At 36.3% G+C, this 23,291-nt stretch overlaps 2 protein-coding genes across 3 annotated transcripts in view; both read right to left on the reverse strand.

Annotated features, from left to right (window-relative positions):
* The window catches only part of arhgap11a (Rho GTPase activating protein 11A), a 28,005-nt gene extending 24,145 nt beyond the window's left edge, over positions 1–3,860 (reverse strand). For both annotated transcript variants that reach the window (XM_067454837.1, XM_067454836.1), the window contains exons 1-2: positions 3,405–3,860; positions 1,720–1,790 (exon numbers count right to left, since the gene is read on the reverse strand). In XM_067454837.1, the coding sequence (XP_067310938.1) occupies positions 1,720–1,790; positions 3,405–3,524 (191 nt within the window). In that variant the 5' untranslated portion in view covers positions 3,525–3,860. The remainder of the gene's footprint in view (positions 1–1,719; positions 1,791–3,404) is intronic.
* Positions 3,861–16,865: 13,005 nt separating this feature from the next.
* Positions 16,866–23,291, reverse strand: part of actc1b (actin alpha cardiac muscle 1b) — a 7,251-nt gene continuing 825 nt past the window's right edge. Inside the window, exons 2-9 of the mRNA XM_067454838.1 lie at positions 22,980–23,131; positions 21,221–21,349; positions 20,856–20,966; positions 20,665–20,749; positions 19,897–20,058; positions 18,830–19,021; positions 18,571–18,752; positions 16,866–17,107 (exon numbers count right to left, since the gene is read on the reverse strand). Coding sequence (XP_067310939.1) covers positions 16,964–17,107; positions 18,571–18,752; positions 18,830–19,021; positions 19,897–20,058; positions 20,665–20,749; positions 20,856–20,966; positions 21,221–21,349; positions 22,980–23,108 — 1,134 coding nt within the window. The 5' untranslated portion in view covers positions 23,109–23,131 and the 3' untranslated portion in view covers positions 16,866–16,963. The remainder of the gene's footprint in view (positions 17,108–18,570; positions 18,753–18,829; positions 19,022–19,896; positions 20,059–20,664; positions 20,750–20,855; positions 20,967–21,220; positions 21,350–22,979; positions 23,132–23,291) is intronic.

The raw sequence follows: 23,291 nt of genomic DNA on the forward strand, positions 1-23,291 counted from the left end.
AATATGATATAAAATACTAAAATATTGGGGGGAAATAATTAAATAGAGAGAACATTTGCTAAATTATATATATATAAAAATATATATATAAGTATAATTTATATGGTAATAGGGCAAAATGAACAGCAAAACTCATTTACATAATTTTTTTTACGTAAAATAAATAAATAAAACGTAATATTGTTTTATATGGAAATATAATAAAATAAAATAGTGTACACTGCATTAAAATATATAGGAAAACAAGGGAAATTTAATATTAAATAATGTAAAATAATAAACTATGGCTCAGATGAATAAAATATAAAACAATGAAACTATAAACTTATATTACAAAATATAAAATCAAAAAATTAAAAAATATTACTAAATTGTAAGGAAAAATAGGGCAAAAAATAACAAAAAATATAGGGCAAATAAATAAAGTATACTTTACTCATTTTAAAGGGACATAAAATAATATTAGAATATACATTTTTGTGAAACAGTCAAATTAAATCTAAAATGTAAATGTCTAAAGCATCATGCAACATTTATATCATTTGTTTTATTAGGCAAATGTTTTGCCTGACAAGTGTTATCCACACCCCACAGACCGTATCCTGTATTTGAGTGCCCTGATGGCTGAACCATAGAAACCAATCAGCTCCATTGACTGGTGTGTAAAGCCATCCACAGGAGAAGCTGAGTTTTGCCTCAAGTATGTGATAAAAGGCGCCGTTGAGACTAGGGCTGGGCGATAAAACAATAACGATATGTATTGCGATAGACACGCAATCGATATCAATTTAAAAAAACGTACGATAAAACGTTTGATAATTTTTTTTCTTTGTCGGAAACCAGATGTTGCGAAGCAAGTTTGGTGCATGAACAAAGGCACTCACTCTCTGGTAACCTAGCAACTAGGGCTGCGCAATATATCACCGGAATTATCGAAATATGGCAAATGTACATATCGTAAAGGCTTGCAATATCAGAGTGATTTTAATAGGCTACTTCAACATTATGAAAAAAGTGTACGTTTTAGGTCGACGCATATATAAGAGAATACACTGGGCACACGTTACTTATGTGGCATGCTTGACATTAAAAATACTTATTAAAGGGTTAGTTCACCCAAAAATGAATTTTTTTTCATTAATGATTCACCCCAATGTCGTTGCACACCTGTAAGACCTCCGTTCATCAAAAACTACGACTTTATTCAGCATTGTCTTCTCTTCCGTGTTCCTCAAATAAAGAATCAAACGGTCATGATTCGGATTGCGTGTCAAACTGCTGAAATCACGTGACATTGGCGATCCGAATCACGAATCGATTCGCTGAATCATAACCGTTTGAATCTTTATTTGAGGATTGAACACAAACCCGGAAGAGAAGCCAATGCTGAATAAAGTCGTAGTTTTTGTTATTTTTGGACCCAAATGTATTTTGGATGCTTCAAGAGACTCTAATTAACCCACTGATGTCTCATATGGACTACTGTGATGATGTTTTTATTCCCTTTCTGGACATGGACAGTATAGTGTGCATACACTTGCATACACTCTCGGACTAAATATAAAATATCTTAAACTGTGTGTGAAGATGAACGGAGGTCTTACGGGTGTGGAGCGACATTAAGGAGAGGAGTTAATGACAGACATTTCATTTTTGGCTGAACTAACCCTTTAAGCTCTTCTATGTAAAAGCATCTGTTCATGTAAGGGTTAGACTCACCAGGGCACGTCTCCGTAGTCCAGCACATGGCAGTGTGGCAGACTTTCAAGAGCCACCCCAAACACCCTCACCTAAAAACACAAGAGGATCTGTTCAGGTAATGACGGAGAACAGGAACAAAAGATGCTCTGTGTGTTTGAACATCAACAGCTCTTCCCCGTAATGTTATTTCACACAACTGGCATGAAGAAGAAGAAGCCAAACATGGCCTGATCCAGGTCTTATGACAGTAATTATTCACATTTCCTTCTGTGACCGAATACACTCCCACACAAACATGCCCAGGAGAGGTGTTGGGGCTGTAAATGTGTTCCTACAACGGTGCTTTTATGAACCGTTTTTTTGTTTAGGAAACACTGATATTCCTTTAAAAACTATATAGTGGTGTATGTTATTATTATTCATGCTAGTACAAGCATAAAGCTGAAAGAGAATGAGACGCGTTAACTCTACATACACATACAGGGCACATATAAAACACATAATAAAACAGGAAAATAATAACTAAATAAAAAATAAAAAATACAATTTAGTGAAACAGGGTAAATTGATTAAATATAGGGCAGACTTTTAAACAAAAAAGTGCTAAAATGTAGGGAAAATATTTGTATTTTATATTGAAATAGGGCAAATAAAATATTAAATAAAACAAACATAAAACAATAAATTATAAGAAAAATGGCAAAATAAAATATTTTACTATAATTTTATAGGTAAATAAATAAAATATAGTGCAACAGCACAAATAATAAGATAATACTGAAATATAGGGAAATAGACAGCAAAATATATACAAAATACTACATTTAAATATGATAAAATACAGGGCAAAAATATTCATATTTTACTATCGTTTTATAGGTAGACAAAATAAAATATAGTGAAACAGCAGGGTAAATAAATAAAAAAATATACTAAAATATAGGGAAACATTTGTGTTAAAGATGTGCTGATTCATCTCTATTACAATAAACAGGAAGTTGATCAAGCATTTTGTGTGACAGTGACTTTAAAAAAACATTGTGACAGCCTGTCACAATCAAATTAAATATAAAACAATAATAATAATAATGAAATATAAGATATAATGAAATATACGGCAAATAAAAATATATATTCTACTATAATTTTATAGGGAAATATAGGGCAAGCAAATAAAATAAATAAAATATAGGGAGATACAAAGCAAAAAAATATAATGATACAATTAAAAATGGCAAATGAATAAATAAAATATAGTAAAACAAGTAAGGTTACCGCAATGCATTTTTCATCAATTCGGTTTGTTTCAAATAAGCTTTAAAATAATCGAATAAAATATAAAACAACGATAAACAAACAAAACCATAACGAAATATGGGGCACATAAATAAAATGTATTATCATTTTATAGGGAAATTTAGGGCAAATAAAATATATTAAAATATAAAATCTTTTTTTTTCCAGATCATTTGGCCAATTTCCAGATATTTAGGGGAAATATATAAAATAAATAAATAGTAAAACAAGTGCGGTTTATGAAATGCAAATTTCTCTTCAATTCGCTCTTTTGTTGTTTGAATATGCTTTTGGCATGTTTACCTCCCATAATCGCATTCCTGTTACTGTCTAGATAGGAAGCTCAGCACCGTAGATCGACAAAAACAAGCGTTTTTATGACAAAATCAGATGTTTTATGAACTCACCGTGTTCGCAGATGTCTGTTTGTTTCTGTTTTTATTCCAGTTTTTGATTTTTATCCCATAAACAGACCGAAGATGCTGAACGACGGCCAGACGAACCACATTCCTCTCCAAAACCTTCATGACGCCTATAAACCGTTAAAACCACTCGAAATATGAGCGGAATAGACTAAAAAGGTGCTTTCGGATTAAAAACACGCGAAAAGTACGTTATGTGTGTGTGTATTTAATACACACTCTCTTGATGATTAGTTCACTTTTCTTTCGCAGTTTTTACACATTTCAATAAAAAAACAACCGATTAAAGTCACCAAACAGCTGTTATATTCCGTTCCGCGGCTGTGCTGCGTTTAAACATCGCTTTATAAAACAAAACAACGCGCTTTTAACCGTCTAAACATCGCCATATACACCTAATGTTCGCTTTATTTCCTGTCTTCACAAACGGCAGCTCGGAAAAAGACGTTCAAATTTCGCGTTTCCTGCACTCTGATAGGGCTAGGGCTAGTCACGTGATGTTTCTTCTCAGATGACCCCGCCCCTCTGCGGTGTGACAGGCGCAATTGATGACGCAGCAGATGCTCGCGTCTTAAAGCGACAGTGCCACATGGGCCCTATGAAAGAATATGAGGTTGGGCTACAGGCCAACCTATAGCGATCCAAAATCGATGTCAGCTATTTAATTATATATACACTACTCAAACAAAAGTTTGAGAACGGTCTGATTAAAAAAAAAAAGTTTTTAAATAAGTCTCTTCTGCTCACCAAGGCTGCATTTGTTATTAAAATATTTAAAAAGCTGTAATATAGTGAAATATTATTCAAATGTAGATCATCTGTTCTCTATGTGAATATACAGTAAAGTGTGATTTATTCCTGTGATCAAAGCTAAATTTATCATCATTACTCCAGTCTACAGCATCTCATGATCCTTCACTAATCATTCTCAGATGAGGATCTGATGATCAACACACATTTAGGAGTATTATTAATGTTGAAAGCAGTTGTGTAAAAGGTTTTTTTGTAGGATTATTTGAGGAATAGAAAGTTCAAAAGAACAGCAAATTTATTTATTTATGTATTTATTTATTTTTTTGATTATTTGACGTTAAAGGCATTATACACTCTCAGAAAAAAGGTACAGTGCCGTCAGGAGGTACCCTAAGGTACAAAAGTGAAAAGGTACATCTTTGTACCTTACTAACCCCTAAATGGTACATATTAGTACCTTTTCGGTTTTGTACCTTAGGGTACCGCCCCAGTGACAGAAATGTAAAAATAATTCTGACAGCGTATGAGTCACATTTACAAAAGCCAAAATTCAAATATTTTTATTTTCAATGGTGAAAAACGTAATCTATTAGTATGTAGCCTCGGTTTTGATGACTGGACTTATATTTATTTGTCGAACGCGATTTTAGGCCATGGGTTTTCAAACTGGGGTCCTCCAGAAGGTCCTAAGAGGTCCTCAGAAAATTTCAGAGAGTAAAAAGACAAAGCAAAAATGTATAAAGCCTACCAGATATTCAGTTTCATTTCTAAATGTTTCTCTCCTTTCTTGCCATATACACACTGTAAAAAAATGGTGGTGGTTTTTGTTGGTTTAACTTAAAAAAGTAAGTAACCTGGTTGCCTTAAAATTTTGAGTTTATTGAAATTAAAAATGTGAGTTGATACAATGAAGGAAATTAGTTTAATAAATAGAAACTCAAAATATTTTTGTCTCTGAACCACATAAAAAATGTGATAAATCATGAAAATAGCACAATTTGGCTGCTTCATCAGAAATAACACACACATATTTACCCAATATGCTTACAAAATCTTTTAATACTATTTTAATAAAGGTTGTCGAATCTCAAAAAATATTCATTGTATTAACTCAAAATTTTAATTTCAATGAACTCAAAATTTTAAGGCAACCAGGTAACTTTTTTTCTAAATAATTTTTTACAGTGCATAGGCTACTTTCCATTGCTTTGTATCTAGTGAGTCCTCTTTATCTTGCTAAATGTAAGGCAGTATTCGTAATGCAGTACATAAGCTGCTTACATACATTTACTGTGAAAGTTGCTTATGATCTGTAAAAAAATGTTGGTTTTTGTTGGTTTAATTAAAAAAAAGTAAGTAACCTGGTTGCCTTAAACTTTTGAGTTTATTGAAATTAAAAATTTGAGTTGATACAATGAAGGAAATTTGTTTAATAAATAGAAACTCAAAATATTATTGTATCTGAACCACATCAAAATGTGATAAATCATGAAAATAGCACAATTTGGCTGCGTCATCACAAATAAAACACACAATTACCCAATATGCTTACACAATCTTTTAATAATATTTTAATAAAGGTTGTCAAATCTCAAAAAATGTTCATTGTATTAACTCAAAATTTTAAGGCAACCAGGTAACTTTTTTGCTAAACAATTTTTTACAGTGTACAAATAATTTTCCAGTTCTTCTTCAGGATTATGCATACAACATTAAGCAACATATTTATTAAGTTGGAAAACAATATTTTGAATTCATGATGTTGTAAGGCTGGAAAAAGCTAGTAGATGCCGAAATGTCTAATCGCTCTGAGAAAACAAAGGAAATTAAAGCTGCGAGCAGCGATGACGGGCCCAAGCCGGGGGCACCGCCACCCCGGTGGCATCAGCTTAACTGTGCACAGCAGGCAATAGGCATTTAATATGGGAAAAAATAAATAAAGGGACAATGTCAAAGTCATTTGAATTCACCTCATTAACTGCAGCAACTGGTGCTGCTATGACCAGGAACCACAACAGTCACATCTCTGAGATCAATTACATTTTATTCATTAATTTTATGTCAGATGATGTCAAATGTCAATTTCAAAATGAGTGCAGAATACTGTCCAAATGCTGAAGTTGTATTATCCTTACACTTCTCTTAAAAATAAATTAAGCCAAATCACAGAGACCGTAACAATGATTTTAATATCAGTGTCAGGTAAGAGTAATATGCGTGCATAAAATTTATAGAAGTTTATTATAAACAGCCACTTTTATAAGATCATGTGAAATTTTTTTTTTTTATCCATTTGAATTCTATCAATAAATAATTAGTTTAAAGAGGTGTCATACGTGATCTTTGCAAACACAGCACATGACCTTCTTTAAAGCCCATGTTATAGAAAACAATTAAAAGTATTAGGATATCACTTTCAATTATGTGCAAATGTATTTTTTGCAGCTCAAAATATTGTAAGTTCAGAATACCAGTGTTATATATATATATATATATATATATATATATATATATATATATATATATATATATATATATATATATATATATATATATAATAAAAAAATTTAAACTTATTTTTCACAATTAAGTGACAGATATTGCTGATAGCCTATGATATGAAATGGTTAAATTATGAAAAACAAGAAACAAGGCGACATACACAGAGTGAGAGAGACCCCCTCCACACACACACACACACACACACACACACACACACACACACACATAGAGTGATCCTGAGAGAGGGAGAGAGACCCCCTCCACACACACACACACATAGAGTGATCCTGAGAGAGGGAGAGGGAGGGGGGAGGGGAATGACAGACACAAAATCTAAACAGTGAGAGAACATTGTTTTTATTTCACTGGCTGAAAACACTGTTTTGCAATAACAACAATAGTTTTATCTTCAAAACAGTGTTCCCTAGGACATATCCAACCTGGTTACTAAATAAGGCTACACTCCCACCTTCTGGTTATTCTATATGCCGGTAGCTCATTGGTTCTCATTTTTGTCCTTAAACAAAAGGCATTAATCTTCTCATTTTTTTAAGTTACACACACTACTTTTTTTTCCTTTTCTTTTTGAAGACAATTAAATGTGTTTTTTCTTTTGTTAGCAATGTTTTTTTGTATTTATATATTTTTATTAATAATTATTTGTATTAACACAATTATTTAACTAATTATATAAAACAATATTGCCAATGGCCTACAAATAAACTGGTTTTATACATGATTTTTTTTTATTCAAACCCAGAATAATATGTTTAATCCTTTAATGCAGGCCAAAGCACAGCATTGAGAGGTAATCTTTTTAGACAGAAGAGTAGCTCTCACACACACACACACACATACACACACACTGTAGAAATCAGTGACACGTGTCCCCATGAGTCTGTGTGCATTCAGGTTGAAGTCCCCACCAGGCTAGAAAAAAGAACACACACACACACACACACACACACACACACACACACACACACACACACACACACACACTAGTAATGCTAAAGTATGCTGCAGGCAACTCTTATCAGTTCAGCCCATCCACCCCCAACCCCCCCCCCCCCCCCCCCCCACACACACACACACACACACACACACACTCATGTCTGGTTCACTATCTGTTTAGGGACTCACCATAGACATAATGGTTTTTATGCTGTACAAAACATTAATTCTGTCCTCCTACACTTCCCCTACTCCTAAACCTACCCATCACACAACTTTCTGCATTTTCACCTTTTCAAAAGAACTCATTCTGTGTGATTTATAAGCTTTTGTACCCATTGGGAAGTCCCCATGATTCTGTGTGCATTCAGGTTTAAGTCCCCACCAGGCTAGAAAACCATTCACACACACACACACAGAGGCAAGGTTTTTTGCTTGAAAACTTATACAATATTGCCCTCTACTGGACATTTAAGGGAGAGCATGTGTTGAAAAAAAAAAAAAAAAAAAAACACAGTGTGATATATAGAATAACCAGCAGGTGGGAGTATAGCCTTATTTATGAACCAGGCACGTGTGTCCCTATTTTGTGTTTTTTAGGCTTTTGCTACGGGAAAACCGTTTGAGATATCCAATAACCGTTCGCATTTTAGCATCTTCTGTATATTTACTTCATGTTGTCCGAGTTTGGAGGAGATTGAATGAATCGCTTTTGAGGAAAAGGTAAAAACTCAGAGCGCGCTTTGCCACTTCTTGTTATCTTCCAACCAAATTATCTGACTTCCTGTTGGTCACAGCTAATGACTGTAAATTAGAAAGTTGTCCGGCTCGAAATGTACAATATATATACAGAGTTTGGTGACTGCAGATAAAACTAACCCCCCACTTTGGACAAAAGTGACACACTTCCTGCTGCCAGTTGGTGGCGCTATAACTTTGACTCACAAAAGTCATATCCATGTGATCGGCCTCTTACAACGAACACACAGCTGAAGTTTCATCAAAATGAATTAATGTATGCAAAAGTTATAACACACTTCCTGTTTCCCTTTTCTCGCCATAAATTCGTCTCTTCGCCACGGCCAAACCGTTTGAGATATCAAAAAGTTGCTCGCAATTTAGCATCCTCAGTGTCTTGACTTCATGCTAACCGAGTTTTGTGCTGATCGGGTGAATCGTCTAGGAGGAGTATCGCAAATTCCAGAGCATGTGTTTTCCGAACAACCCATAATAGCTCACTTCCTGTTGGGCGAAGCTTATGACTATGAGTGCGGAAGTTGTTTGGCCCGATGAGATCTATAAGTGTACCGAGTTTCATACATGTACGTGCAAGTGTGTTTAATATATAGACCCAGTTTTTCAAGGGGGCGCTGTTGAGCCCCCCTGCCACGCCCGGGTCAAAGGCCTCTGCCAGACCCTGTTGGCCGCGCATTCCGATGCGTGTGCAAAGTTTCAAGAGTTTTCGAGCATGGGAAGGGCCCCAAAAATGCCCAAAAGGCGAAAAGATAATAATAATAATAATAATCCTTAGAAGAACAATAGGGCTCTTCGCCCTTTCAGGGCTTGGGCCCTAATTAGGGCCCAAGCCCTGAAAGGGCGCAGAGCCCTATTGTTCTTCTAAGGATTATTTGTTATTATTATTATTATTATTATTATTTTTTTACGCGACTATTTGGGCATTTTTGGGGCCCTTCCCATGCTCGAAAACTCTTGAAACTTTGCACACGCATCAGAATGCGCGGCCATCAGGGCCGGGCTGAGGCTGGGACCCGGGCGTGGCAGGGGGGCTCGACAGCGCCCCCTAAAGTGGGCTCTGAAAACATGGTCTATAAATCAAACCAACTTGCACGTACATATATGAAACTCGGTACACATATAGAGCTCATCGGGCCGAACAACTTTCGTGCTCTAAGTTATGCGTCAGCCCAACAGGAAGTGAGCTATTATGGGTTGTTCGGAAAACGCATGCTGTGGAATTTGCGATACTCCTCCTAGACGATTCACCCGATCAGCACCAAACTCAGTCAGCATGAAGTCAAGACACTGAGGATGCCAAATTGCGAGCAACTTTCTGATTTCTCAAACGGTTTGGCCGTGGCGAAGAGACGAATTTATGGCGAGAAAAAGGAAACAGGAAGTGTGTTATAACTTTTGCATACAATAATTCATTTTGATGAAACTTCAGCTGTGTGTTCGTTGTAAGAGGCCGATCACATGGATATGACTTTTGTGAGACAAAGTTATAGCGCCACCAACTGGCAGCAGGAAGTGTGTCACTTTCAAAATTGCTTTAAATCCCCATCTTATTTTCACCCGATTTACTTCAAACTTCATCAGTATTATGTCAAAACATAGCAGATATAGACATATGAATGGATTCCTGATTCTAGAAAAACTGTTGTCATGGCAACGTGTCAAAGTCCAATAATCTTTTTTGGTGTTTTTGAGACTCTTCACATGCTTGAAATTGCATGAAACTCAACACACACATCAGACATGCTGTCCAGAAGATGCAAGCAAAGATTCAGAAACGGGCGTGGTAGAGGGGCTCAGTAGCGCCATCTTTTGTCCAAAGCGGGGGGTTAGTTTTATCTACATTCACCAAACTCCGTATATATATTGTACATTTTGAGCCGGACAACTTTCTAATTTACTGTCATTAGCTCTGACCAACAGGAAGTCAGATAATTTGGTTGGAAGATAACAAGAAGTCGAAAGCGAGCTCTGAGTTTTTACCTTCTCCTCAAAAGCGATTCATTCAATCTCCTCCAAACTCGGACAACATGAAGCAAATATACAGAAGATGCTAAAATGTGAACGGTTATTGGATATCTCAAACGGTTTTCCCTTAGCAAAAGGCTAAAAAAGACAAAAGAGAGACACAAGTAACTGGTTCATAAATAAGGCTATACTCCCACCTGCTGGTTATTCTATATAGCACACTGTTTTTTTTTTTTTTTTTTTTTTCAACACTTATGCTCTCACTTAAATGACCAGTAGAGGGCAATATTGTATAAGTTTTCAAGCAAAAAAACCTTACCTCTGTGTGTGTGTGTGAATGGTTTTCTAGCCTGGTGGGGACTTAAACCTGAATGCACACAGACTCATGGGGACTTCCCAATGGGTACAAAAGCTTATAAATCACACAGAATGAGTTCTTTTGAAAAGGTGAAAATGCAGAAAGTTGTGTGATGGGTAGGTTTAGGGGTAGGAGCAGTGTAGGAGGACAGAATATATGGAGTGTACAGCATAAAAACCATTACATCTATGGTGAGTCCCCAGAAAAAGATAGTGAACCAGACATGAGTGTGTGTGTGTGTGTGTGTGTGTGTGTGTGTGTGTGTGTGTGTGTGTGTGTGTGTGTGTGTGAGGGGCAGGGGTGGGGGGGTGAAGGGGGGTGTTGTGGATGGGGGGATGGGCTGAGCTGATTTGAGTTGCCTGCAGCATACTTCAGCATTACTACTGTGTGTGTGTGTGTGTGTGTGTGTGTGTGTGTGTGTGTGTGTGTGTGTGTGTGTGTGTGTGTGTGTGTGTGTATGTGTGTGTGTGTGTGTGTGTGTGTGTGTTGTTCTAGCCTGGTGGGGACTTCAACCTGAATGCACACAGACTCATGGGGACACATGTCACTGTAGGGGCCTAAATTGAGGTCCCAATGGGTACAAAAGCTTATAAATCATACAGAATGAGTTCTTTTGAAAATGTAAAAATGCAGAAAGTTTTGTGAAATGGGTAGGTTTAGGGGTAGGGGCAGGAGGACAGAATATATGGTTTGTAAAGCATAAAAACCATTACGTCTATGAGTCCCCAGAAAGATAGTGAACCAGACATGAGTGTGTGTGTGTGTGTGTGTGTGTGTGTGTGTGTGTGTGCGTGTGCGCTAAAAAGATTACCTCTCAATGCTGTGCTTTGGCCTGCATTAAATGATAAAACATATTATTCTGGGTTTGAATAAAAAAATAAATGTATAAAACCAGTTTATTTGTAGGGCATTGACAATATTGTTTTATATAATTAGTTAAATAATTGTGTTAATACAAATAATTATTAATAAAACATAAATATTTAAAAAAAATTACTAACAAAGGAAAAAACACATTTAATTGTCTTTTTCAACAAAAAGTAATTGGTGTGTGTAACTTAAAAATGAGAAGATTAATGTTTAAGGACAAAAATGATAACCAATGAGCTACCGGTATATAGAATAACCAGAAGTTGGAAGTGTAGCCTTATTTAGTAACCAGGTTGGATATGTCCTAGGGAACACTGTTTTGAAGATAAAACTATTGTTGTTATTGCAAAACAGTGTTTTCAGACAGTGAAATAAAAACAATGTTCTCTCACTGTTTAGATTTTGTGTCTGTCATTCCCCCTCCCCCCTCCCTCTCCCTCTCTTAGGATCACTGTGTGTGTGTGTGTGTGTGTGTGTGTGTGTGTGTGTGGAGGGGGTCTCTCTCACTCTGTGTGTGTGTCACCTTTTCTCTTGTGTTTTCATAATTTAACCCTTTCATATCATAGGCTATCACAAATATCTATCACTTTATTGTGAAAAATAAGTAAAAAACTAAAACATATATTATATCTTTAATTAAATACTGGTCTTCTGAACTTACAAAATTTTGAGCTGCAAAAAATATATTTGCACATAATTGAAAGTGATGTCCCAATACTTTTAATTGTTTTCTATAACATGGGCTTTAAAGAAGGTCATGTGCTGTGTTTGCAAAGATCACGTATGACACCTCTTTAAACTAATTATTTATTGATAGAATTCAAATGGATGAAAAAAGTTAATTTCACATGATCTTATTAAAGTGCCTGTTTATAATAAACTTCCATAAATTATATGCACGCATATTACTCTTACCTGACACTGATATTAAAATCATTGTTGCGGTCTCTGTGATTTGGCTTAATTTATTTTTAAGAGAAGTGTAAGGATAATACAACTTCAGCATTTGGACAGTATTCTGCACTCATTTGAAATTGACATTTGACATCATCTGACATAAAATTAAAGAATAAAATGTAATTGATCTCAGAGATGTGAGTGTTGTGGTTCCTGGTCATAGCAGCACCAGTTGCTGCAGTTAATGAGGTGAATTCAATTGACTTTGACATAGTCCCTTTATTTATTTTTTCCCATATTAAATGCCTATTGGCCTGCTGTGCACAGTTAAGCTGATGCCACCGGGGTGGCGGTGCCCCCGGCTTGGGCCCGTCATCGCTGCTCGCAGCTTTAATTAGCATCTGAACTCATTCATACAGTTAGAGTCTCTGTCCGAGACGACATCACACTGAGTGAACCATCTATGAATGACTCTAATTTACATGCCTTTCCTTTCACATGAAACTTCCCCCAAACTACTGCTCCCCCAAACTTGAGATCACCTGAAATGCACCAGAAATCTCTTTGTTACAATGTCAATCCTCACGATACAGTATTATATGTGTTTGATATCATTTGAAATGTCTCAGTGCGACTGGTACAAATATCTCTACTCCACAGAAGTACACTAGAACATCATAAACATTTAAAGAGTTTAAAGATATCTTTCCTTGGTGTATGGTGGGTGTGGCTTTCAGCCATTTGGCCTCTCTTCTAATCAAGTCTATAGAACTTGATCAATGCAAATTCCTATTGTGATGGGTATGTATCTGGTTCTGGGTATTTAAGGAAATGTTGCAAAGAGCTCAGGGCTTGACACTTTAAACCGGTCAGCCCGTAATGTTGGATGTCTCAAGATAGCCAGCATTATGTAGTTTTCAGAAGTCAGGTATACATTTCATTCTTTACTTCAGACTATTTGATGTTATATATGGATTACCTTTGAATTGACTATGTAATTGGCTTTATACATTTACCTGACTGTTAAATAAATTGTTACACTTTGATTGATTCTGACTTGCTCTGGAATTATTCAGGTTGAGTATAATTTCAACAAAGGGTTAAACGGAATAATTAAATGTGTAGTTAAACTATTAAAATTGAATGACCAAATAACCAAATGGCATTCTAACCTAAATTCTAAATTATCATTAAATGGAGTCAGATAACGAGGAATTGGAATAAAATCCCCTTTTCCCCGCTGAAAAGACGAACGCGCAGCGACCTTCACCCGCCGATCGTTAGCCTTCATTGGGACGATTTGGGCGGCTTACAATGTCACACAATTGACCCTTCGCTAAGCCCCGCCCCCCGTAGTTACTGTTACTACACCTGTCAAGCTTTCGCGCCTGGCACTATTACAGTATGTATGCGCCGGTGTCAGACATTTCCGAGGAGATAATTAGTCATTTCTGGCGAACGGGAAATATCTGAGAGAGTAAGAAAAAAGGGACTGCAGTATGTTTTTGCGGGATATATCCGCGACATATTATGCAACCGATTACAGAATAATTTCAATAAAATTGAAGCTAAAGCCTATGGTCTCAGCGCAATCAGCAGCTGCCTCATATGTATGTTCATGCACAACAGGGTAAGTAAAATGAGAAAATAATCGAATAATTATAAATCAAACAACTTATCAATAAATCTTGTGGAATAAACACAAGACATTAGCCTGAAAACTTTGCAATGATTCTCCGGCTTAACGTTATATTTAGCGCACCGGGCTACTGCTCACATGTCGTGTGTCTATAATCTACTCCGACCTGGCACTAGCCTGAGATTCTGACCTGAGCCATTCATCAAAAACCACACATTTACTGAAACCGTATAACAGAAAGCCACTCTCTCAAACATGATGGGTTTTATTAATATTATAAACACAGCCACTGCAACAATCCTTATGATGAAGGTCTTCATTTGCACACATTTTGTCTAAACAAAACTACAATACAAAACTAAAGCTAAGACAGTTCTTTTTATAGGCTATATACTGCATCATATGTAATAACTTGCATCAGTCAAAAACCTCATGTATTTTCAGTTTGTTGAAGCAAACGTAGGTGTTTTTGTTAATCCTGACGACATTTAACGTTGTGAATGGGGTCTCACACACACGTTGATTCAAGGCTGGTATTTCTTACCTTCAGTTTTACGTTTTGGGGAAGGAAAAAAAAATACACCATCTGTCCAAACTTTTAGGATAGGCATCAGATTTGCACAATCCATACGCACAGATTTGCATCGGCATGTTTCCCTCGCTCGAAAGCTTGACAGACCTTCCGTGCCTAGTTACGGTTGCTAAGCCACGATTGGCCTGTGGTGGTATTCGGGCGTGGCTTAGCGAAGGGTCAATTTATCTAATAGTTTAAATTGTTCCTGGTTGGTGGAACGATCTTCCATCCCAAAAGACAGGTAAAAACTCATCTCTTCCACGAGCACTTAATCTTATCATAAAATAAAAATTAAACTCTTCCTCCTCTACTTGTACTCTTTTCCCTCCCTTTTCAGTTTTTTGCTACTCTGAGTAATATCTAAATCTCGGTATTTAGGGCACTTTTTGCATTTCTTTGCCTCTTCATGACAGATTGCTTCCTGTTCTCCTAAGTTGTAAGTTGCTTTGGATAAAAGCGCCTGCTAAATGCTTAAATGTAAATGTTTCTTCATAAAAATAGATTTTAGGATGGGGTTCCCTCATAGAAAAAAAAAATTGTATTTAAGGGTGAAAAAAAAACTGTATCCTTGGCATCATAAAGTTTGAAACCCCATAGGCTACTCAGAACAGGACGGATTTTATTTGTTACTCTGGTAGATAATATGAAGTGGTGGAATGTAACGAAGTACAAATACTTCGTTACTTTACTTAAGTACATTTTTCATGTATCTGTACTTTACTTAAGCAGAATCAATAGTGCATACTTTTTACTTTTTCTTCGTTACATTTTGCAGCAAATATTTTACTTTCTACTCCACTACATTTCTATAGCGTTTCGTTACATTTTCTGATCAGTTTCAGGGCTGGAGATTAAGGTTTGTTCAGATAATTAATGGATAATAATAGGCTAATGTATGAACTGACGGTTGCGCTGTTGACAATCGTACTGCAGTAAATATTCAACATGTGAAGCTTTTTATATTTGATAACGTATAATACAGTTAAAAAACATCACATGACACGACCAAGAGTGCTGTCTTCCTGAATACCATCACGACTGAAAATGAGACACTGATTTCATAAACAATAATTAAAATTAGTCACTTACATTTTAGATGCAATATAAACTGCTTTTGTTCTATTACAGCAGCGAAAATATTTCCAAGATCAGATCATATTTCCACATCAGAACCACAGCGCATCTCACAGCAATAGTGTGTTAATGAAGGATTCAGTGTTTGAATGAATCGGTTGAATCAAAGATTCAATAACCTGTTCGTAAACGACTGCCTCATTCATGAACGAATCAGCCGTTTGAACGAACCGACTCAATGACTCACTCATTAAGACCTGCCGCCACCTACTGGTAGTTGAGTTTCATGTTTAAACATTCTTTCCAACGTTTCTTATTGTATTAAAAATATATAGTTAAAACAATCTCATAACATTATTTAATGCAGTTGTAATTTGTCAGTGTAAATTATTTAAATTTAACAACCATATAGCGTTATTCTAATTTAATTTATTGATCAAATTTAAGAATATAAAAGGAAAGCTGAAGCATATCCTATTTTTAAGATTAATCCTCATATGAAGATTTAAATACATCAAAGCTGATGGAAATGTTCTTCTGAATATTGATATTTAACTCTGCAGATCGTCCTGATATTGTGAGTCAGAATGTAAACTGGGCAGCAGATGATGACGCACAATTAGCCAACATTAACCCAAAAATAACTTAATTAAAACGCCACAGCCCATACTGTTTTCTTCTTTTTAATTACTAGAATATAGACATTAAGAGAATAAATTGTTATACAAGTACTTTTACTTTTAATACTAAAAGTACATTTAAAATCAAGCACTTTTTTACTTTTACTTAAGTAGGATTGTCGTTGTAGTACTTCTACTAAAGTAAATATGGCTCTGGTTATTTGTACTTTTACCTAAGTACTGAAATTCAGTATTTCTACTTGTACTGTTACAACTAATAAAACTGATCTCTGGGGGCCCCAAAAGTGTGTTGACCCTTAGAATCGTCCTAACTTTCCCCCTATCAGCGGATATTCCCTTAAGACCTCTGACTATATAAATCTGGTGGTGTCTGTAATTATTATTTAGCACCATATCAAGTGATTTATTTTTTGCATCATTTCTCAAATGCAAAACAGGCAAGTGACCACTCAATACACCACTGTCTGTTATCAGTTATCTGTTTTTATTACAACATTACATGTATATACAGTAAAAGAGACAGTACAAATGTACGGCTGAGACTGAGAGATTGTTGTTGGTTTAGAAGCACTTCCTGTGGACAATGGAAGGACCTGCCTCATCGTACTCCTGCTTGGTGATCCACATCTGCTGGAAGGTGGACAGGGAAGCCAAGATGGAGCCACCGATCCAGACGGAGTACTTACGCTCAGGAGGAGCAATGATCTGGAGAGAGAGAGAGAGAGAGAGAGAAAGAGAGAGAGGTCTTAAACTCAGAGCGAACACTTCATATGGGCTATGGTTTCAACTGATATGGCAAGCCTTTTTAACGTTAATTCAATCTTGATATCAACAATAGAATTTGAATGGCAGCCTATGGTGAGATTTAACTAGTAAAAAAAATACAATTGCAGATCAAGAATTTTAGCTTTTACTAGTAGAAATTTAATTCATGATATAAAAAATTGCAATTGTATTGCAATAAAAAAATTGCAATCAATTTGTAATTGATGCAATATCTTTTACATGTCTGCAAAATTTCATTAAAAACACTTGGGAACGAAGGGTCAAAACTATGATTTAGAAAAAAAACTTTTATAATTACTATTTTTAATGTCAAAATTGTCATAGTTTCAACTTGATCTCAAAAATTGTGACTAATTGTCATTGTTTTGAGTTTTTAATCTTACCATTGTGACTTGGTGTGTCAATTTTTATTTTTTTCCTCATAATTTGGATTGTTTTTTTTTTTTTGGTCATAATTTTTTACTTTTTATATCATAAAGATTAACCCAAAGCAGATTATTATTATTATTATTATTCATTGTTACTAATAGAAATCCAATTCCTGATATCAAGAGTTGGCATTTTAACTAGTGCAGTTTAATCGTTAATATCAAGAATTCAAATACCAGGAATGATTAATAGATGAAATGGCTAGTCATATTATTGCCAAATGTAATTTCTAATATATAAAATTGCTGTTATTACTAGTAGAAATCTAATTCTTGATATCAAGAGTTGGCATTATTTACATTTGTGCATTTGGCAGACGCTTTTATCCAAAGCGACTTACATTGCATTCAAGGTACACATTTTGACATTATTGTCAGTTCTTGCTTTCCCTGGGAATCAAACCCATGACCTTGGTGTTGGTAGCACCAAGCTCTACTGGTTGAGCTACAGGAAAGCTACATTATAACTAGGGAAAGTTGTTTAAATCAAGAATTTAAATCCTGGGGATGATCCTGACACAAATTGGCTTGCCATATTTTTACTAAATGTAATTCACAATTTCAAAGACTAGTAAACATAATTGAATTTCTGATACCAAGAGTTGCCATTTTAACTAGTGAAAATGTAATTGTTGTCAAGAATGTATATCCTGGGAATTAATAAAAGACAAAATGGCTTGCCATATTATTTTTAAATGTAATTCCTAATATATAAAATTGCAATTGTAAAAAAATTGAATTGCTGATATTAGGAGGTTGGCATTTAACTAGTGCATATTAAATTGTTGAATGAATAAATGTTAAATCGGCTTGCCATACAACTGAGTAGGTCACTTTAAAAAAAATATTTTTTTTTTTGCCATAGCTAAATAATTTCTCACACTTTAGTTAATGCTTTAATTGTAAAGCGTCAAAGTGTGTTTTTTGTCGTGATTAAGTGTGTGTTTGTCTCACCTTGATCTTCATGGTGCTGGGGGCCAGGGCAGTGATCTCCTTCTGCATGCGGTCAGCAATACCGGGGTACATGGTGGTTCCACCGGACAGCACATTGTTGGCGTACAGATCCTTACGGATGTCAATGTCGCACTTCATGATGCTGTTGTAGGCGGTCTCATGGATGCCAGCAGACTCCATACCTGAGGCGAGAGAGCAAAGGTGAGTTCTCAATCCACAGCGCTTAGTTTGGGGAATGAGCATCCGGGATGAAACGCACCAATGAAGGAAGGCTGGAAGAGGGTCTCGGGGCAGCGGAAGCGCTCGTTACCGATGGTGATGACCTGACCGTCGGGCAACTCGTAGCTCTTCTCCAGGGAGGAGGAGGAGGCGGCGGTGGCCATCTCGTTCTCGAAGTCCAGAGCCACATAGCAAAGCTTCTCCTTGATGTCACGCACGATCTCACGCTCAGCTGTGGAGAGGCAAGGTGTGTGTGTTAGCTCAGGGCGTTATTATTAAAGCTTGGCACATACTCTGCAAGAACAAATAATTTTTTTCTCGAGGTGGCAAGAACAAAGTTCGTTGTACGTGCCATACTTCACGAGAAAAGTGCCGATCATCTGCGTTCATCCACATTAACCACGCCCACATTAAATGTCTGACCAATCACACAACAGTTCTCGGACACCCCGGGAGAAAATTATTCTGCTCAGGCGATGTGTGTCGAGAACAATCTGCGAGAACTCCCAAACCTGGGCCGAGAGAACAAAATAACGCCATTTTGTTTTCGCAGCCCAGGGAGCGAGAACTTTTTTGTTCTTGCGGAGTATGTTGCACCCTTTACACCTGTCGTGCTACACCTGCCATTCTAAAAAAAATGCTGGACTAAAGTTGGGTTGAAAATGGACTAACCCACCAATTAGGTTGTTTTAAGCAACATTTAACCCAACAGCTGGGTTAAAACAAACAACAAATCAATCACCGTTATTTATATCGCCGAGAAAACAGTGATGTTATCAGCTTATTTTAACATATCATAAAGTGACAATGTTGGCAGATCAGTATTATAGTTTATAGAATTAAATAAGACCTAATTAATTAGAAACAAATCAAGCGTTGAGTTAAAACAACTCAACTGTTGGGTTAAAACAATAATTCAATCAACTTTAGTTGTACAGCGCTTTTACAATATTGCAACAGAATTTGTTTTGGCTGATCAGTATTATAGTTTATAGAATTAAATAAGACCTAATTAACTAGAAACTACTCAACCGTTGGGTTAAAACAACCAAATTGCTGGGTAAGTCCATGTTTTTAACCTAGTTTTTGCGTGTGTGCGTCACTCACCGGTTGTAACGAAAGAGTAGCCTCTCTCGGTCAGGATCTTCATGAGATAGTCAGTCAGATCGCGACCGGCCAGATCCAGACGCATGATGGCGTGGGGCAGGGCGTAACCCTCATAGACTGGGACGTTATGGGTCACACCGTCACCGGCGTCCAGCACGATACCTGCGGAGAGGATGAGGAACACCTGTCAGCGCGATAACCTCACACAACGCGCGCGGCATGCGGGACATCCCTGTGTGTGTGTGTGTGTGTGTGTGTGATTACAGCTGACAGCTGGGAGCGTTCTGTCGCAGAGTTATGAACAAAAGTCCACAGAATATTCTGCTCTCGAAACGTTCTTAAATGTGTCAGTTATTAAAACTAAACATTATGATATTTTAAATATAGTGTGTGTGTGTGTGTGTGTGTGTGTGTGTGTGTGTGTGTGTGTGTGTGTGTGTGTGTGTGTGTGTGCTTGTTTTTGTGACATATCAGGACAAAAATGTGTATAATAACATGTGTATGACACAGGTATTACAGAAAATGGTGACATATCAGGACATTACCCCATGTCCCCACTTTTCAAAATGCTTATAAATCACACAGGAGGAGTTTTTTTGAAAAAGTAAAAATGCAGAATGTTTCCTGTGATGGGTAGGTTTAGGGATAGGGGCAGTGTAAGGGGATAGACAATACGGTTTGTACAGTATAAAACCCATTACGCCTATGGAATGTCCCCACAATTCACAAAAACAAACATGTGTGTGTGTGTGTGTGTGTGTGTCTCACCGGTGGTACGGCCGGAGGCGTACAGGGACAGCACAGCCTGGATGGCCACATACATGGCAGGGACGTTGAAGGTCTCAAACATGATCTGTGGAGGAGACAGAAGTGTTTTTTTCTCTGTTCTTGCGGAGTATGTTGAAGTGTGTGTGTGTGTGTGTGTGTGTGTGTGTGTGTGTGTGTGTGTGTGTGTGTACCTGAGTCATCTTCTCCCTGTTGGCCTTGGGGTTGAGAGGGGCTTCGGTGAGCAGGGTTGGGTGCTCCTCAGGGGCCACACGCAGCTCATTGTAGAAGGTGTGGTGCCAGATCTGAAGAGCACAGGTGTGTTAATCACAGCCACAAGTGTGTGTGTGTGTGTGTGTGTGTGTCTACTTGTTTATATTACATTTTGGGGACCACATTGTAAATGGATTTATAAACATACTAAATTATGTTTTTTTGAAAATGTAAAAGTGCAGAATGTTTCCTGTGATGGGTAGGTTTAGGGGCAGTGTGTGTGTGTGTGTGTGTGTGTGTGTGTGTGTGTGTGTGTGTGTGTGTGTGTGTGTGTGTGTGCGCGCACCTTTTCCATGTCGTCCCAGTTAGTGATGATGCCGTGCTCAATGGGGTACTTCAGGGTCAAGATACCTCTCTTGCTCTGAGCCTCATCACCTACGTAGCTGTCCTTCTGACCCATACCGACCATCACACCCTGAGGGAGACAGACTGGGGTCAGCAAACGCATGGTCAAAACATGCACGGGTCAGTGGGACACACACACCAAACTTTACACTTTCATTCATATCCTCAAGGGTTTGTTCCTTCATCATTCACCCTGATTACACATTACACACTCTTAAATCATGATGAAAATGATTAGTTTCTGTCTGTCAAACAAGAAATTGGGAATTTATGCAAATTGAGAATGCATATATTTAATTAAATAATCAGCCCTTATGTATAATGCATTAATTCAAAAATTATTTCGACCTAAATTACATAAATAAATAAAGTGTTGAATCTTAAACACTGTAAAAACATGTGTTGTCATAACGTACTGATTATACCGTTTAATGCATCATATATTGGTCAGTTATAATACATTATAAAATAAGTATAAAGCTTTAAAGAGAAGTCCTTTAACTCTAATGAGTCAAACAAGAAATTGGGAATTTATGCAAATGTATTTATTTGATGCATAAAGCCTTAATGTATAAGGCATTATAAAAGTATTTTAATGTGTTAATTGAAAAAAAAATTGCTACCTTAAATTAAAAAAAATTAAGTACAATCAAGTCGTTTCAACTTAAATTACAGCTTATTGATCATATAATGTAATACATCTTATAATGCATTAGAAAATATAATGCATTAAAACTCAAACAACCAATTTCAGATGCAACGAGGAATCTGTGAATATTATAATGCATTTTAACTTTGCGTGCAATTATTTATGCGTACCTTTATAATGCGTTATAGTCTTTTCAACTTAAATGACAACTGACTTTTACAAAATGAGTTGAATCTTGAATTCCTTTAACTCTAATGAGTCAAATTGGGTAATTATGCAAATTTATATATATTTATGATGTGTTATAAAAGTACTTTAATGCATTCATTTAAAAAAAGTTTCTACCTTAAATAAAAAATAAAAAGTACAATCATTGTTTCAACTTAAATTACATTGTCATAACTTATTGATTATATAATGTAATGAATAATTTGAAAATATAATGCATTAATACGCGACAAACGACCAATTTCAGATGCAACGAGGAAACTCTAAATATTATAATGCATTTTAACTTTGCTTACAATTCTTTATGAAATTATATCACGCATTATAGATGAAGTGTTTAGTTACACTGTAATTATTTAGAAAAAAAGTTCCCTGGTGGCCTTAAAATTTTGAGTTCATTGAAATAAAAAATTTGAGTTAATACAATGAACATTTTTTGAGATTCGACAACCTTTATTAAAATATTATTAAAAGATTGTGTAAGCATATTGGGTAATTGTGTGTTTTATTTGTGATGACGCAGCCAAATTGTGCTATTTTCATGATTTATCACATTTGTTATGTGGTTCAGATACAATAATATTTTGAGTTTCTATTTATTAAACAAATTTCCTTCATTGTATCAACTCAAATTTTTAATTTCAATAAACTCAAAATTATAAGGCAACCAGGTTACTTACTTTTTTAAGTTAAACCAACAAAAACCAACAATTGTTTTTACAGTGTATCATTTGCAGATTTGTATCTGTGATGTCTCGCATTGACTAGAAGGTTGACATCGGCTCGTGTGTGTGTGTGTGTGTGTGTGTGTGTGTGTGTGCACCTGGTGACGGGGCCTTCCAACGATGGAGGGGAAGACAGCACGGGGAGCGTCATCTCCGGCAAATCCAGCCTTGACCAAGCCAGAGCCGTTGTCGCACACAAGGGCGGTAGTTTCCTCGTCGTCGCACATGGTTGTTGGTTTTTCTGGTTGGTCTGTGAGGGAAAGCGTCACACGGTCAGACACACACACTGTAAGACTGACACATGTTGAAGCTTAACTGACACTAAATACACTGTATAAAAAAGTTACAGCCTGACATTTTTAAGTACAATCGACTAAGACGTTTAAGTTCTTTCATCTTGTATAACTGTA

This window comes from Pseudorasbora parva, chromosome 10 (genome assembly GCF_024679245.1).
Source record: "Pseudorasbora parva isolate DD20220531a chromosome 10, ASM2467924v1, whole genome shotgun sequence".
NCBI classification, from domain to species: Eukaryota; Metazoa; Chordata; class Actinopteri; order Cypriniformes; family Gobionidae; genus Pseudorasbora; species Pseudorasbora parva.